The following is a 16,034-nucleotide window of genomic DNA, read 5'->3' on the forward strand; positions in this document are numbered from 1 at the left end:
TGAAAGCACTGGCATTTCCTAATTTATGCAGACATGCATATACATATTATATACTATATGCATATATCTAATTCATAGTTGTAACATCCATTTAAAGTGACATGCTGCCCTTGCTCTACTTGCCCTTATAGAATAAGGCGATAGAAGTTACTCATTAGTGTACATTGTTATGTGGATATAAGATTTGCATCCACAATCATATTTTAGGCTGGAAGCCAATATTGTGTTCGAGTGCTGTTACACCAATACGTTAGAACAAGAGCCTCTTCATTAAGCTTGGTGTGTAAGACTAGTTGTGGTGTAAGAGAAGGTTATAGCTTTCGTACTTTACACCACAACTTGAAAAGTTATGCTCCATTAGATCTTTCATCTATTTCTCTCTAGCAGTTTAAGCTTGTCTGACAAGACAATTCATGTTGTCGGTACCTGAGAATAAGCTTCATGGTTTTTATATGAATGCACTATATGAATATGTTAGTGAGGCTTGTGGATTTTGTGTGGGATGCACACTCCCTGATATATTCTAATTGGCTTATCATCCCACTTAGTGTGTGCATAGCACACTTTTTCCTATTAAATATGCTACCCTTTGGTGTGTTGTCCAAAACTCTCCATTCTTGCAAGTGCTTTCTGATGCATCCATCCATCTTCATAAATTTCTCTTAATTTTTATAAGTTTCTTTGGATTTAATAATCTTTAGGTGGACGAAAAACACACGGCCTTGGATTCAATTCATATATATGTATTATATACATGAAAATTCTCAGAGCTATCTATAAATACACCTCTTTTCATACTCAGCCGTCTCAAGCAGCCATCTCATATCCCTCTCTCTCTCTCTCTCCCCCCACTTAGTGATGGCTTTCCCAAACCATATAGAGATTACAATCCCAAGAGATAATACAGGGCAAAACCATGACAACATTAGGATTGTTCCTGAAATAGAAGCATTTGACTTATCACTTAGTGCACAATTTCTGCAAGCTGCTGTGTTAGGAGCCAACGACGGATTTGTATCTGTTGCCTCACTGATGATGGGGGCCGGAGCTGTCAAAGGCGGAGTTAGGGCTTTGATCCTCACTTTCTTGGCAGGACTCTTTGCTAGTGCTTGCAGTATGGCGATAGGGGAGCTTGTCCATGCGTCTTCTCAGCTAGAGGTAGTGATAGCTCAGATGAAGAGAGAAGGCTCGGCCAATCCCTCTCGGCCTGCTGTGGAAGCAGTGATAGCCCAGATGAGGGGAGAAGGCTCAGCCTATCCCTTTCGACCTGCTCTTGAAGCAACCCTCGCCTTTTCACTGGGGGCTTTCGCCCCAATTCTCGTGGCTGCTTATATAACCGAATATACAGTTAGGTTAGCTGTGGTCATTGTGGCTTCCACCACCATGGCACTGACGGCGATTGGCGGCCTTGGGACGGTGCTGGGACGGAGCCGGGTGGTCTCTTCCTGTGTTAGGGTGCTGGTGGGAGGCTGGATGGCTATGGCTATTACCACTTGTTTTATTAAATTACTTACTGTTAATTAGCGGTATGAGAAATGTGATTTAAAATCGCTCCAGAATTTTTTAGGAATTCAAGATAATTTAAATTCAATAAAACGAATAATTGAGATGTGAGCACAAATATAATGAACTGATATTATATACTAGTACTTCATCCGTTCTTGAAAATAGGTTCATTTTTTCATTATTATTTTTTTTCTATTTATGTAAACTTCCTCTCCACTTTTTCTTTATCTTTCATAATTTACTCATTTTTTTTTTCTTTTTCCTAAAGCAAATGCGAATCAAAACTTGTGTTGTCTATTAATAAGTTTATTTTTTTTTGAACGGATGGAGTATAATTGTGCCTTAACAACAACTTTTTGTACTAATTTTTCTTGTAATATCTTTTATTTTTGTTTAAGGTGTTGGCAAAAGACAAATTTATAACATAAAAGATGGTAAATGTTCTCGTGCAGAAAGAGGCAATTTGCATAAAAGGAAAAACCTTCAAGTATGATTGGAAAACATAAACTGACACTAATGAAATTTAGTTTTCGAATGATTTCATGTTAGAAGTCTCAATCTCTTAGGGGCTTTGCAGTACATTTCCATGCAGGTACAGCAATTGAAGTGGCTAAAGAATTTGAAGCGGATAGAGGTGGACGCACACGAAGTGGTTAACATGATCGACGCTGCAGACCTCCGACATGTCCTTCCAGAGATCAGAAATCAACTCAGGGGATGTACATTCAAAATCTCGCACATTCCCAGGGAAGGAAATGCGATCGTGGACTTCCTCGCGAAACAGGGGAAGAGGCAGGAAGGGCAGACTAGTTTTGACCAAGGATCAGCCCCCCCTTTTGTTAAGGCATCAGCTAGACTAGATTGCATGGGAGTCCCGAATGGTGGACGACCCGAAGAAGACAACGATGAAGGAAATTGAGAGGGAGGAAACGGGCAAGAGTAACGGGGTTCAAAGGTATCTTCATGCATATCACGCCACCTCCATACTCTAGCTATCCGATTGTAAGGTCTAGTTTCCTTGATGTATTTTCATGCCACTTTTGGGCATCATGTAAACTCGTTTCTTGTGAAATGTACAGGTTGAGGATCCGCCTAACCCTCGGCCAGGAAGGCGTTTGACTAAAAAAAAAAAAAATCTCTTATTTTAATTTTTAAGGAATTTAATTACTACTACCTCCGTCCACCAAAATTTATCCCATTTTGACCCGGCATTGGTTTTAAGAAATGTAATAGAAAGTGAGTTGAAAAAGTTAGTGGATTGTACGTCCTACTTTTATATATTAGTTTTATAATAAAATGTGAGTAAGAATGAGTTAGTGGAATATGAGTGAGGTCCACTACTAAAAATGATAAAAGTGAAATGGGACAAATTTTGGTGGACGGAGGTAGTATATTTTATGGACTTTTTAGTATACTCCATATGAAGTATTTGTGCAGTATGTATCGTTTTGGTAGTTCATTGAACGTGCATAGAACACATAAAACTTACAGATAATATCCACTTAAAAAATGATTTCATGCATTTAATTCGTATAAATACCAAATGCAACAGCTCCATTTCCATATTTGAATTAATTAGCAGAGCACACTGCCATCATTTTCCAGAACTTCCTTGCCTATACATACATATCAAGGAATATGTCCAATTAATAATCTATTTATATGTTCTCTCTCCCACATCTCTTAATGCACATTAATTTCTCATTTTAATTCATTTTCAAAGATACATATAATCACATAAAATGCTGCCATTTCTTCTACTCCTTTTGTTCAACATAGGAACTTCGCAGGGGCAGCTTCAAGTCGGGTTCTACGCGAAAACCTGCCCCAACGTGGAGGCCATAGTCGGAGGCGTGGTCCGTGAGGCCGCCGCCTCCGACCAGAACACTGCCGCCGTGTTACTCAGGCTCCACTTCCACGACTGCTTCGTTGAGGTCGATCACTTAATTTTGATTACATTCTTGCATGCATTTCCACACACTAAATTAATGTGATGAATTAGGGTTGCGATGGGTCGATCCTGATCGATAATGGGGCGGAGAGGGACGAGAAGAATGCGTTCGGGCATCAAGGGGTGAGAGGGTTTGATATTGTGGAGAGGGCCAAGGCCGAGCTCGAGGCCTTGTGCCCGAGAACGGTCTCTTGTTCCGACATTGTTGCCTTGGCTGCGAGAGAAGCACTACTTTTGGTAACATTTTTTATCATCTTAATTTTGATCATGTTTTTTTTTTTATAATTTGGTTTGAGTTTAATTTGAAATTTGTGTGTAGGCGAAAGGGAGTTCGTATGAGGTGGAAATGGGGAGGAGAGATGGTGTAGTTTCGAATATGGATTCAGCAGATAATATGCCTGATGTTAGTGACTCTGTTGACACTCTCAAAACCAAGTTTTTGCAGAAAGGCCTCACTCACAAGGATCTTGTTCTTCTTACTGGTAATCTCTCTCTCTCTCTCTCTCTCATGAACTAAGAAGCATGCAACTTTTGTGGGTGTTGAATTCGGTAGGAAGTCTTGAATAAATGACTAGTTTTTGGTTCCTAATGTTCATATGTTCATCTTAAAGTTTATTCAAATTTCGGCTTGCCCGCAACTTTAGAATTAAATCACTAGTAAAAACTATCGATTATCTGTAGCAGAGTTTTCAGGTGAAATTGTATATGCCGTGAAATCATATGTGGTTGTCGCGTTGATGAGTTGAGTGATGTCGTCTATCCATGAATAAATGACATCGTTTGATAAAAATATCAATAATATATTGCACGTAGGCGTCTGGATTTTTCGTCGTCTTTTTCACTTTAAGGCAATTATAAATAAAATTATAGGTCATGATTCAACGTGAAAGGTGCTATATAAGATCAAGTATTAATATGTTAATTTTCTTTTAACTATTGTTTATTTTTTATGTTTTTTGTCGGTGGTCTTAGATTATTGATGATCTATGTCATCTAATATGATTGAAAATATGCCAAGATTAATTGGCACTCGGGATTTAATAATTAGTACAAAAAATTATGGATGATATATATCATGATAACGAATTCTCCAGTCCATGCAACATGTGATCATAATTATAATGATGGGCCATGAAAGGAAATATCTTAATGTAAACAAGGATTGATAGATAATGGCATGTGATAATTAAATAAAGATGCAAGTTGTTACATTGCTTGAATGATGATCACACACGCAATATATGAAATCGTTGTCATTTACATTTAATATGTTTTTGAATAAGTTTATTTGGTTTTCATGAGAAGAGAAACTATATAAATGATTATGATGCGCCAATGTCGATTCAACTTTATCTATATTAAGTAAATAATGTTGGATCTATTGATATAGGTCATGATGAGTCACTATCAGCCTCTAGAGACATATATTAGTGGTTGTTTTGATTGATGTCAATTATTGTATGTATATGCATAGAGATAATAGGCATTTAAATTATAAAATTTGATCAAATTTTAATTGGATTTATAACATTTGAAAACAAAACAAAGTTATAGTAGTTCTTTTGAATTGATGGAAAGAATTAATGTGTTATTTCAGCTGCGCATTCAATTGGCACAACAGCATGTTTCTTCATGAACGACAGGCTCTACAAGTTTCCGGCCGATGGCGGCTCCGATCCGTCGATAAACCCGGACTTCCTTCCGGAGCTAATGTCCACGTGTCCGAAAAACGGAGACATCAACGTAAGGCTGCCGATCGACAGGGGAAGTGAGCAAGTATTTGACAGCCAAATATTGCAAAATATAAGGAAAGGCTTTGCCGTGCTGCAGTCCGATGCGGCCCTCTATCAAGACGAGTCGACTAAGGCCGTCGTCGACTCGTATTTCGCGGACTCGTTCAGGCCATCGTTCGAGGCGGATTTTGCCGACGCGATGGTGAGGATGGGCAGGATCGGAGTCCTCACTGGGCTGCAGGGCACCATCAGGCGGAGTTGTGCCTCTTTCGATTGATCGATGAATTTGTCTAGTTTCTAATTGGTGTCTCATTTCATTTTTACTATATGGTATGAAAAAAGTTTCATTTTAGTATGATGTGAAATGCGACACAAATTATGGATTAGTGAATTTCGTCAGCTAGTATATGTTGTATGAATGTATGTACAAATAAATATACTAGTACTATCATATTTTGTCAGCGTGTGACATGCAATTGCATTGAAAAATAAATAAAATGAAGAAGTTGTATTTGTGGATTTACCTGTAATAGTACCTTTTAGAAAACGAAATCGACCTAATCTTAGTAAGTAGTATTAAACTTTATCGCAGATTTGTCTTTTTAAAAAGTTATTACTACTACCATTATTCTATATGGATGAGGTTGATTCGATACTTGCGTCAGAATAGGAGGAGAGTATTGACACGGACACTAAACAAAAGGAACATTCAAATTGTATAATCGTATAATTATTTTTGTCCTTGTTTAATTATAAATTCGTGATCAAAATACCATATAAATAGGTAGTAACAAGTAGGGGTGTAAATTCGGGTACCCAAACCCGAAAATTCGGGTACCCGAACCCGAAATCTAAAAAATATCATACCCAATACCCGACCCGTATGTGAATTCGGGTACCCTAATACCTGATGCGGGTACCCGAACCCAACTAATCGGGTACCCATAAACCCGGAATTATTATATTTAAAATTTATTCTTTTATATAAATTAAATTGTGATGAGAATAGAAATGATTAAAAATAACACAATACTTACTATTTATCGACAATAATTCTATATTATATAAAATAGACATAGACATTAGACAAATAGACACTACTTAATTTTAAAATAAATGTTTTTTTTGGTATAATTTGAAATATAAAAGAGATTAAAATAATTTTTTAAGACATTAAATGAACATGTAACTAAAATGGAGAAAGAATAACTAATTAAATATATACTATTTTCAAAAGATAACAAGTAAGAACATAAATAATGCAACATGAACCGAACTCGAATGTAAAGACGTATTAAATCTACATATGATTAAATAAAATTACCCTCGATTTACCCTACGGGCCATAGGCCCTATACTAAATAAAAATATTTATCACAAATACATAATTAATCGGGTTTAATCGGGTAACCTAAATCCAAAAAATTCTAACATTAACTACCCGAACCCATACCCGAACCCATAATTTCGGGTTTCGGGTACCCAAAACCCGTCGGATATTGGGATTGGGTCGGAAATACCCGAAACCTGCGGATTAAATTTTCAGGCCCAGTAACAAGTAAAATCTCCACTGCGTGGCCAATTGAATTACCAAAATCATTGAAAAAGAGACTACACACATCAATTAGTATATCATACTGTATGATCTTTCCACAAAGAATCATTTAACAAACAGTTATAAACATACTATAATCTCCACCACAAACATGTTAACCCCATTGACTTCACTGGGTGTCCTGATTTCATGCCAAATTTGAGGCCAATCTTTTCAACTCCACAAAACAAACATGAGATCAAGAAGGAAGAGAGAGAGAGAGATACACAGACAGAGAGAGAGAGATAGAGAAGGAGAAAATAAACAGGAGTTCAACCTGTTTAGATTCTTGAATCCAAATAGGTAGTTTCCTCAAATCCTCTTCTCCTTCTCCATCTCTCTGACCCTCTTTCATCCTCAACAACTCGAAAAAGTTGATCAAACTCGAATACATAAAGCATTGACGAACGAAAAGGAAGAAAAAAACGCATGGCCTCGAGCAAGATGAAAGAAGTTATAGGAGCATTCAAGGATCACACCAGCATCAGCCTGGCCAAGGTCTCCACCGGCAGCAGCTCCCTCTCCGACCTCGAAGTGGCCATTGTCAAAGCCACCCGCCATGGCCAGAACCCCCCCAACCAGTGCTACGTGGCCGAGATCCTCAGCCTCACGTGCTACTCTCGCTCCATGGTCAACTCCTGCATCGCCATCATTGCCCGCCGCCTCAACCGGACCAAGAACTGGGTGGTGGCCCTGAAGGCCCTCCTGCTCGTCCAGCGCCTCCTGTCTCAGGGAGGCACTGCCTTCGAGCAGGACATCTTTTTCACCACCAGGCGCGGGACGCGCTTCCTCAACCTCTGCGATTTCAGGGATTCGTCAAGGAAGGCGTGGGACTACTCTGCATTTGTCCGCACGTACGCCTTGTACTTGGACGAGCTCCTCGAGTTCAGGATGCAGGGCCATGCCGAGAGGGGCAGAGATCGTAAGGTGGAGGAGGAGGAGGAGGAGGATGACGGTGCCGTCATTGTGAGGGCTACTCCCGTGTCTGAGATGGACACCGAGGCTGTTTTCGCCCGAGCTGATCATCTCATGCAGCTTCTTCAGAGGTTCTTAGCATGCAGACCAATAGGTAATATATATATAAGGGAAAATATAAATCACGAAAGATGGTCAAATTTTAGTCTGTCCCACACTTTTCAAAAAGAAGAGTAATAACGAAAGACCAAATTTTCGCAATTATCCAATCCTTCCCTTTTCTCAGCAAATTGTGCGCTGATGTGCCTATCGGCTTAAAACACATGGACAAAGCATCGTTTCGAACTTAATTAGACGTTGTTGTTTTATCCACGTGTTTTAAACCGGTTGCCACATCAGCACGTAATTGCTAGAAAAGGGAATGATGGGGTCAGAATTTGAACGGCTTTCATAATTTATTTGGTAATTTATCCTACAGATAAATATGTGATTTAGCAATCATTCTTGAGTTCATGCTCATAAATTTGTTGTTGTAGGTGCTGCTAAGCATAACAGAATTGTGGTGGTGGCACTCTACCCCATTCTGAAAGAAAGCTTCCAAATCTACCATTGCATAACGGAAATACTAGCGACGTTGATAGAGCGTTTTATGCAGCTGGACGTACCTGACATGATGCAAGTCCACGACATCTTCTTGCACGTCTCCAAGCAGTATGACGAGCTTGATGGCTTCTACAGCTGGTGCAAGAATGTCGGGATCATGCGTTTCCACGAGTATCCCAACGTGGAGAAAATCTCCCAGCCAAAACTCGACATGATGGACGACTTCATCCACCACAAGTCATCCACACTGCACAGCAGGAAGGCCATCGAGCCACAGCAAGCAGCACTCGCCCTCGCAAAAGAAGCCTGGATAGAGGAGCCTCAAAAGTTGCTCTCACCAATCAAGGAAGAAACAGCAGATGATTTAAAGATGACTCCTGCACCACAGCAATATAAGAAAACTCAAGTAGAAGGCGATCTGCTGAACCTGTACGACGACACACCAACTCCTCAGGATCTTGGGGATCAACTGGCTTTAGCTCTGTTTGACGGCTATCCCGCCACGACTCCTTCCACAAGCACAAGTTCGCCATGGGAAGCCTTCAACGAACCAGAATCAGGGGATTGGGAGACGGCCTTAGTTCAGTCCGCTAGCCATTTGTCAAACCAGAAGCCGTCTCTCCCTCAAGGCTTCGATCCGTTGGTTTTTAATAGCATGTACCAATATGGGGGAATGCAAGCTTCCTCGGGTTTCTATGCCAACGGAAGTGCTAGCAGCGTGGCTGGGAGACCAGCCATACTGGCATTGCCGGCACCACATTCACCAGCTAACTATGGACCTAATGCTTTCTCACCGAACGACCCCTTCGCAGCTTCTCTTGCCATCGCACCACCTGCCTACGTACAAATGTCGGAGATGGAGCAGAAGCAGATGCTATTAGTACAAGAGCAGCTTCTGTGGCAGCAGTATACAAGAGACGGGATGCACGGACAAATGGGATTAGCGAATTTGCAACAACAGAGCCCGTATCAATACATTCCAAACGCGTACGCAGCAGCGCACTGAGATTGTTTTGCGAGTGAAGGGACAGCCTTTGAGATTATGAAGAAAAAAACTGCACCAAGTGATGTTTTTTGCGAGTATCTAATACAAGTTAGATAAGAATCACCACCAGCACAAAACTGCTTCAAGTTCAAGACACTGTTAATATTAACTTGTTTTTTTCCCGAAAAGGGAAACAAGACTGTGTTTTGATGGTTTTTAGTTTTCAATTTTAGCTTCTTTTGCATAACTTTTTTCACGGTTTTGTCAATTTGAGTAACAAGTAAAACAGCTGCAAACACTAACCCTAGTTATTCAAGAATGATCATATCAATACTTCCTACAACTATGATCCCATTATATTGAAGAAACTGATTATGCTGAAATATTGCTATTGGCAAAAAAAATCGAACCAAACCTTAGGAAGAGAGGAGCAGTGTTGATCAGAAATCATAGCTACATATAACATCTCGAAATTCATCACATAGTATCAAGCATCTCGCTGAGGACTTTGATCAAACAGGTTGCGTGCATAAATTTTTAGGTCTCTGAGAAATTGTCGACGCAAGAGAATTGAATTGACAGGACTTCTTCCGTTCTTCGGCATCAACACGTCTAAAAAATCAAATCTACATCTAGAAATTTCAATAATTATTTATGAAAATTTCATTCACTTTTTCGTGTGAGTTATTGAAAAAATAGGCCCACCGACTTCTAGCCCATCATTTGACAGAAAGAAAACTCATTTAATATTAAGCCGATAAAAGGGCCTGAAAAAACCGCGGGCGTCGAAATTTCGAGTGAAATCGTCAGCTTCAGCTTGAAGATGGAAGAATTGTTGAACAAGACATTCGCGGTGCACGCCGCCGCTGCGGCGGCGTCCGTGGCCGTAGGCACTGCCATGACATACCCGCTGGATACTCTCAAAGTCTTGGTGCAGGTTTCAAATATGTAAATTTGATCTCTTACTGCTTGATTTCATTGATATCCATGGATTATCGATCTTCGTCAGTATTTATACTAGGTGTTTGTGTGATGAATTGAACACAGGTTGGCTCCACCGGTAAGAGGCCATTGGCTGCAGCTGATGTTTATCACAGAGTGCGAGTGTTATCGGGATATTCAGGTAAATTCTAAAGCCACCAATCTCTTAAAAAATTCAGTATGTGAATAGTGCAATTTTCAAACCAAACTCATCTTTGTGGATATAAAGTTGTTTATCAGTACTTGTTGATCATGCTTAGAAGCAAAATTTGTAGAGGACTGAGAGAGAATTTAGCAACTTGGTAATTGTTAGTTTTAGATATTTATGGTCTCAATTTGAAATTTTGAGGGGAAATTGATATGATTAAGAATCAAGCACCTTCCATGTTTATAGCTCGTCCGGTCTAACAGTGTTTGTTTTCTGGTGCATTGTACAATCTTTTTCCGTATCTGTGGTTTATACATTCCTTTTAAGTGTGTATAATTCAGTGTTGCGCCCTTCATACCTTTATTCTTTCATGTGTATTTTAGGTTTGTACAGTGGCGTTGGGTGGCTGACTTTGGGAAGAACGCTGGGTCTCGGTGTTCGCTTTGGTGTTTATGAGATATTGACCGCGTTCTACAAAGGTAACTTCAAATTTTCTGCATTTCTGTTGTTCTTTCTATAGATTCTTGGTGTATGTTTGGGTGATAAATGTTCTTTTGTCCTTAATATATATTCTAGCATATTAGAGATGATATTGTGCTCACCCCAATCTTTCCTCACCAGATGGTCGTGAGGACGATCATTTACTTCTCTCCGAGGCTCTACTGGCAGGATTTGCTTCTGGAACGGTCGAATCACTGATAAGCTCTCCATTTGAAATGATCAAAGTTCGTGCTCAGGTTGCTTCTGCTTCTGGCAATATGCCCCTGCCACCCATTGTTGAAAAGAGTGCTGTTCCTCCTTTAGTTTCGAGATTGCTTCCCAGATACTCCCTGGATATGAATGCAATGAGCAAATCCATGGGCCTTTTGTCTACCTTGACCAATAGAAAGGGAAACATATTGGATTCCTTGAAAGAATACGCATGGATGATGACAGGATCTGGAAAACCACCTCCTGTTAGCAATGTTCGAACTTTATCAGAAATTGTTTCTTTGGAAGGATGGACGGCTCTCTGGCGAGGTTATAGATCTGGTATAGTGAGAGATTCCATTTTTGGTGGCTTATTTTTTGGGAGCTGGCAATTTTTGCACCAAGTCATGATCAACTGGAAAGCTGTGAATATGGATCCTATGCCAAGGTTTATATTCATCATTTTTCTGGTTTGCCATTATGTGATCTATTGTTCTTTCAAGAGAAATGTGACTTTGTGATTTTCAAGAGAAATGTGACTTTGTGATCTATTGATCTTCCATTATGTCCTCTTTGGTCTGCATATTGCACAAATAAAGAATTATTCTATCAGTTCGTCAGCAGTTCTGAGGAAAATATGAACACTGTAGTCATATTCTATAGAGATATGAAACTTAAAGTGTGCCCATTTTTTTGTGTTAATACTCAGCATTTATTTAGCTTCTGATTTAACAAGCTGCCTCTTTGTGAATTTTCCTTAAACAAGAATTTAGCTTTTGTTATAGACTATAGAGTCACATTGTGAATTTTGTAGGATATAACAACAATTATGCATAAGTGATCTGTTTATTCTCTTTTCCTCACTTCACAAAATATTTTTCAGGTATGACAGTGAAGTTGGTCCATTGTCTCCAGTAGCTGTTAGTCTTTCAGCTGGAGTTTCCGGTGCTTTTGCTGCAGCTGTTTCGCATGGGTTTGACACCACAAGAAGTCGATCACAGTGCACTATTTTACCTAAGGTATAGTGCTTGACGGCCCCAAGAGAGGTTCAGTCTAATATCGGTTTCAAAAGTGAATTCCACTTCATATTTTGAATGTTTCTATTTGGATCTGTGGTAGCCTTTCACATTACATACCTGGTTGGTGTTTTGATATCCTGGAATGTTAATAGGTGGTCATGTGCGCACGTGTCAAATTTGTAGACTGAATTAGCTGAACTGTAAAAGAAAATCTGCCAGCCAAACCTTACAAATAAGCCTCCAGCATTTTGAACCACTATTTTCTATAGCACTGTTGATTTAGTACCCAACACCTTGTTCTCGGCTCAGAAGTATTCTATTCCCCAGCCTCGTTGGTTTGATGAGGGGGTATATTTAAGCACCCTTCGTAATATATTTGAACTAAAATTGATATGTTATAAGAATATATTTCCCTATTGTATCAGTATCTGTTATCAAGAAATACATTTCTATATAAAAATCCACTGGATGTTTCTGTAGCTACTAACTCTCTAATAAGAAGACCTTTCTGACAATGCTGGATCTAATTTTTTCTCGATTTTTTTCCTTGTGAGTTTATAATTTCAAAATTTCCGTTGGCAGTACTTATCCTTGGAGAGGAAATTTTTGAAGTGGCGTAAGTCTGGGAATAGATTTGAGCGGCTCACTGGAATCCACCCGGCTGACAGAAATTTACTGCTGAATGGCATAGGATTACGGATGGCCCGTTCTGGATTCGCATCATCTGTAATCGTTGGAAGCTACTATTTCACTATCAATCACCTGGTGTCTAGTTAAAGAGTCCTTTATTTGCAAGATTCAACTTAAAAACCGTTCATTGAAAATTTGGACTTTGGGTTTGCATACAAAAGAAGAAATTCCTTGAATGCTTCTTATTGCAACCAGACACAGAGTTGATCCCCCTTGGAATGACAAGGCTGCTACAGAGTTTATTTCCCTTCGTAGCGTCAGGTTCATACATCCTTTTCACTGGATACAATCTTATCTTTATTGCTTTTGTCCCATTACATGTGACAACAATCCAAGTTATAACTAGTGAACTCTGCTTATATTTAAGTTGAGGGCTCCTTGTATTTGCTGTCTAGTCCCATCTAGTCTACATGCTTACACTGAAGACGTATTTAGTCGTAGCATATGTAATTATTAGTCAGCATATTCATTAATTACGCTGGTAAACAACCGGGCATAATCGATAAACTCGAAAGATTGTGGGGAATATGTATCCATTCAAGTTTTGGAAATGTTTGATGGTTACAGAAATGGACCCATTACATCACTTGAGTTTTTTCCAAGTTTGTGCTATTAGTGGCACCTCCACTTTGCATCTCATGAATGCCTTCTTCTCCTTTTAACACCATTCATTTGTACTTTTAATCTGAAGTAGTTTCTGTTTGACTCAGTTTAAGCCTGCTATTTTGACCTCAGACGTTTAAAGCCAATGAATAGCTTTCGTATAGAGCAATGATTCTATACTATGTGTAGTTTTGTATGTTTGTCTGTTTGATTGTTTTCATGGCCTTGGAATCATCACACCTACTTGGTTAAATATGAGAGGTTTGGTTTGTGGTTGATGTCAAGGGCTTGTTGTCTTTCCCCTTTTGGTGTCTTTGTCAATAAAACTCAAAAACTTTGTGATCAAGTTGAGTTTGGGCATGTCTTGTGCAATCATATATTATTGCTTTTAATTTAATTTGGTCCTTTTCAAGCAAAGTTCTAACCATGAAGCTTGTACATTGGGACTTGCCTTTGCACACAATTAATTGCTAGCTCTCTCTCTGAGATGCATGTGCATTTTGTTTCTACTATATGAAGTCTAATGTGGGGGAGATGATTACTAAGCTAACTTAGAAATGATACATACATCAATATTTATAATGTTTCTTTTTATACAAGTTTCTCTCTCATCCTAAGATGAATATATTGACATCCTAAGTATGAAATGTTTGTTTATAGTAGTGAACATCAATTTAAGACTTGGGCTTCAACTTTTGTATTGTTAATTACTAGTTTTTTTATATGTTTTTCCAATTGCAGTGAGGTGTTTTAAATTGTTGTTAAAGCAACTTATTATTTTTTGAAAGTGGTTTAAATGTGTATGGCTCTTTAGTTCTTACTAATTTTTTAAATCAGGTTACAAATATAAGGAATATAATGGGTAAACTAACTTTTGTAAAAGAACACTTTTTAAATAGAGATAAATTGATGTTTAATTGAATAGAGTTCCGATTTCGTGGGAATATGCTTCACTCTTAACGGCTTAAATAGTAGTAGTAGTAGTAGTAGTAGTAAAAGGTATAAAATTTATCTCAAAATTAGATGAGACATTTTCCCTATTTGATTTCTTTTGGAATGTTATAAAAGTGTGAGTGATCGCATCAGAAATGACAGAATGCTTCCCTAAGCAGCCACCAAATAAAAATATATAAATAAAAAAAATTGTACACCTTAAGTTTGTGGTACAAGACTAGAACCAAATACCAATCATAATACATAAAAGCATTAGTAAAATAATTTGAAAAGTGAATGAAATCATAATCAGCCAAGAGGAAGCTGAACAAACTTCCAATGACCCCACTATGTCCCCTTGTGGGTTTTTAAATCACTTGATTTGATCTGAAATACTTAAATTATAAGGATGAAAGTTTCAAATAGAATTCCTTCCAACTCTTTAAATGTAAATATACATTTTCAAAATTTCTGAATAATCCATGGATATCAAGATTCTATTCCACATGGCATGATATCAAGGCTGCCACATCAACATTCTAAGCCACCTTGTTGGCATTAGTTTTATCCAAATACACAAATTCCCATCTTCTAATTAATACATTGATCAAACATTAATTCAACTCCCACATTTCTAATAAACCCCAATACATTTTGTGATTTTCTACAATAACAAAAGCTACCTATAATATTTTCATTTTTTTTTTGTATTCTAGTATTTCAAGAATTGGGGAAGCTAATTTCATCAAGATCATCTAGTGAGAGGAAAACTTCATCCAAACATGAGAGCTCAGTCCCACCACCATCTTCCTCCTCCTCGTACACACGACAAACAACCCATTTACTATGATCCTGCAATAAAATTACTTAGTTTAAGGCCATCTAAATATTTTAAATAATGACATAATTAAATTAACACTACTTACAATCATGGAATTTGAAGTCTTTTTTCTTGAGCTTGAAACCTTGTATTCATGCATGATCCAATTAGTCTTGACTCCCTCCGAAGGCTCACCAATGTAAAAAGTATAGTATTTTTTTACACCAATTTTTTTGCCACCACTCGAGTAAATAGCATCTTCAACTCTCATTGATTGCCAATATCCACTCTCAGTAACCCTATTTGATGTTCTCCTGCTGTAAAAATACCACTTTTTTCCTTCCGACATTGCTTTACCTACATGCACGTGCAAACGATGAAGAAGAATGACCGAAACAATAGAAATTCTAAGAAACCCTAGTTTTGTCCGAATGAGATTAAAAAGGAAATCACGGAAATTAAAATAAAATCCAAAAAGCAATAAAATGACGTTTTTGCTCCTTAAACAATCTAAGTAGATAAAACCCAACATGCATCATCACTCCTCCAATAGAGTTATGAGTTCGATTCCTCGTCTTGAAAATTTCAAGTCATTCTGAGACAGTAGCTTTTCTATATATATATCGAGAGAGAGAAAATACCATCCAAGTCCCAAGGATCATAGGGGTAAAGATCAAGATCTGGGATGACGTCTGGGTGGTAAGGCAGAAGCGTCGCCTTACGGTGGAGGAAATGGACCAAGAGTTCTTCGTCGGTTGGGTAGAACCGAAACCCGGGCGGCAAGTTGAAGCTGCTATCTCCCATCTTGTGTATGTATGTGCAAATGCAATATATGGTTGGACTTGATGAAGGTGGTGTATTGA

General features: G+C 38.4%; 4 protein-coding genes, 1 long non-coding RNA gene and 1 pseudogene across 7 annotated transcripts; 4 read left to right on the forward strand and 2 right to left on the reverse strand.

The window, feature by feature from the left end:
* The first annotated feature begins 105 nt into the window (after nucleotides 1-105).
* On the forward strand, nucleotides 106-2,969 carry LOC125213252 (vacuolar iron transporter homolog 4 pseudogene; annotated as a pseudogene). Of its 2 annotated transcripts, none has more exons than XR_016136348.1 (2): nucleotides 106-1,993; nucleotides 2,084-2,969. The product of XR_016136348.1 is annotated as a vacuolar iron transporter homolog 4 pseudogene, transcript variant X1 (transcript). The 2 variants fall into 2 exon arrangements; XR_016136349.1 differs by having other exon boundaries at nucleotides 106-1,526; nucleotides 2,099-2,969.
* Nucleotides 2,970-3,111: 142 nt separating this feature from the next.
* On the forward strand, nucleotides 3,112-5,713 carry LOC125213251 (peroxidase 43-like). Its single transcript, XM_048113684.2, has 4 exons — nucleotides 3,112-3,440; nucleotides 3,509-3,694; nucleotides 3,777-3,939; nucleotides 5,055-5,713. Exons 1-4 carry the CDS (start codon nucleotides 3,249-3,251, stop codon nucleotides 5,465-5,467), a joined length of 954 nt encoding a protein of 317 aa, XP_047969641.1. The 5' UTR covers nucleotides 3,112-3,248; the 3' UTR covers nucleotides 5,468-5,713.
* Nucleotides 5,714-6,837: 1,124 nt separating this feature from the next.
* LOC125214010 (uncharacterized) lies at nucleotides 6,838-9,842 on the reverse strand. Its single transcript, XR_016137067.1, has 2 exons — nucleotides 9,703-9,842; nucleotides 6,838-9,139 (listed from the first exon to the last, which is right to left on the reverse strand). It is a non-coding gene; the product is annotated as an uncharacterized LOC125214010 (long non-coding RNA).
* Nucleotides 7,214-9,534, forward strand: LOC125214007 (putative clathrin assembly protein At1g03050). Its single transcript, XM_048114840.1, has 2 exons — nucleotides 7,214-7,853; nucleotides 8,236-9,534. The coding sequence occupies exons 1-2, from the start codon at nucleotides 7,214-7,216 to the stop codon at nucleotides 9,306-9,308; spliced, it is 1,713 nt and encodes a 570-aa protein (XP_047970797.1). The 3' UTR covers nucleotides 9,309-9,534.
* A 255-nt stretch (nucleotides 9,843-10,097) lies between the features above and the next one.
* On the forward strand, nucleotides 10,098-13,181 carry LOC125214009 (uncharacterized). The gene is made up of 6 exons (XM_048114841.2): nucleotides 10,098-10,224; nucleotides 10,335-10,410; nucleotides 10,800-10,895; nucleotides 11,038-11,554; nucleotides 11,990-12,125; nucleotides 12,708-13,181. The coding sequence occupies exons 1-6, from the start codon at nucleotides 10,111-10,113 to the stop codon at nucleotides 12,900-12,902; spliced, it is 1,134 nt and encodes a 377-aa protein (XP_047970798.1). The 5' UTR covers nucleotides 10,098-10,110; the 3' UTR covers nucleotides 12,903-13,181.
* Nucleotides 13,182-14,819: 1,638 nt separating this feature from the next.
* Nucleotides 14,820-16,034, reverse strand: LOC125215939 (NAC domain-containing protein 104-like). Its single transcript, XM_048117524.2, has 3 exons — nucleotides 15,813-16,034; nucleotides 15,278-15,528; nucleotides 14,820-15,203 (listed from the first exon to the last, which is right to left on the reverse strand). Exons 1-3 carry the CDS (start codon nucleotides 15,973-15,975, stop codon nucleotides 15,072-15,074), a joined length of 546 nt encoding a protein of 181 aa, XP_047973481.1. The 5' UTR covers nucleotides 15,976-16,034; the 3' UTR covers nucleotides 14,820-15,071.

The sequence above is a fragment of the Salvia hispanica genome, chromosome 3 (assembly GCF_029641045.1).
Source record: "Salvia hispanica isolate PSC_SH4W2 chromosome 3, Shi_PSC_v1, whole genome shotgun sequence".
Taxonomy (NCBI): Eukaryota; Viridiplantae; Streptophyta; class Magnoliopsida; order Lamiales; family Lamiaceae; genus Salvia; species Salvia hispanica.

Coding starts and splice junctions, on each gene's coding strand:
- LOC125213251 (XM_048113684.2), top strand. CDS start 3,249: ATGCTGCCATTTCTTCTACTCCTTTTGTTCAACATAGGAACTTCGCAG. Junction 3,695..3,776: donor CGAGAGAAGCACTACTTTTG/GTAACATTTTTT, acceptor ATTTGTGTGTAG/GCGAAAGGGAGTTCGTATGA. Junction 3,940..5,054: donor GGATCTTGTTCTTCTTACTG/GTAATCTCTCTC, acceptor GTGTTATTTCAG/CTGCGCATTCAATTGGCACA.
- LOC125214007 (XM_048114840.1), top strand. CDS start 7,214: ATGGCCTCGAGCAAGATGAAAGAAGTTATAGGAGCATTCAAGGATCAC. Junction 7,854..8,235: donor CTTAGCATGCAGACCAATAG/GTAATATATATA, acceptor TTGTTGTTGTAG/GTGCTGCTAAGCATAACAGA.
- LOC125214009 (XM_048114841.2), top strand. CDS start 10,111: ATGGAAGAATTGTTGAACAAGACATTCGCGGTGCACGCCGCCGCTGCG. Junction 10,896..11,037: donor ATTGACCGCGTTCTACAAAG/GTAACTTCAAAT, acceptor TTTCCTCACCAG/ATGGTCGTGAGGACGATCAT. Junction 12,126..12,707: donor AGTGCACTATTTTACCTAAG/GTATAGTGCTTG, acceptor TTCCGTTGGCAG/TACTTATCCTTGGAGAGGAA.
- LOC125215939 (XM_048117524.2), bottom strand. CDS start 15,975: ATGGGAGATAGCAGCTTCAACTTGCCGCCCGGGTTTCGGTTCTACCCA. Junction 15,529..15,812: donor TGATCCTTGGGACTTGGATG/GTATTTTCTCTC, acceptor ACGTGCATGTAG/GTAAAGCAATGTCGGAAGGA. Junction 15,204..15,277: donor AGACTTCAAATTCCATGATT/GTAAGTAGTGTT, acceptor ATTTTATTGCAG/GATCATAGTAAATGGGTTGT.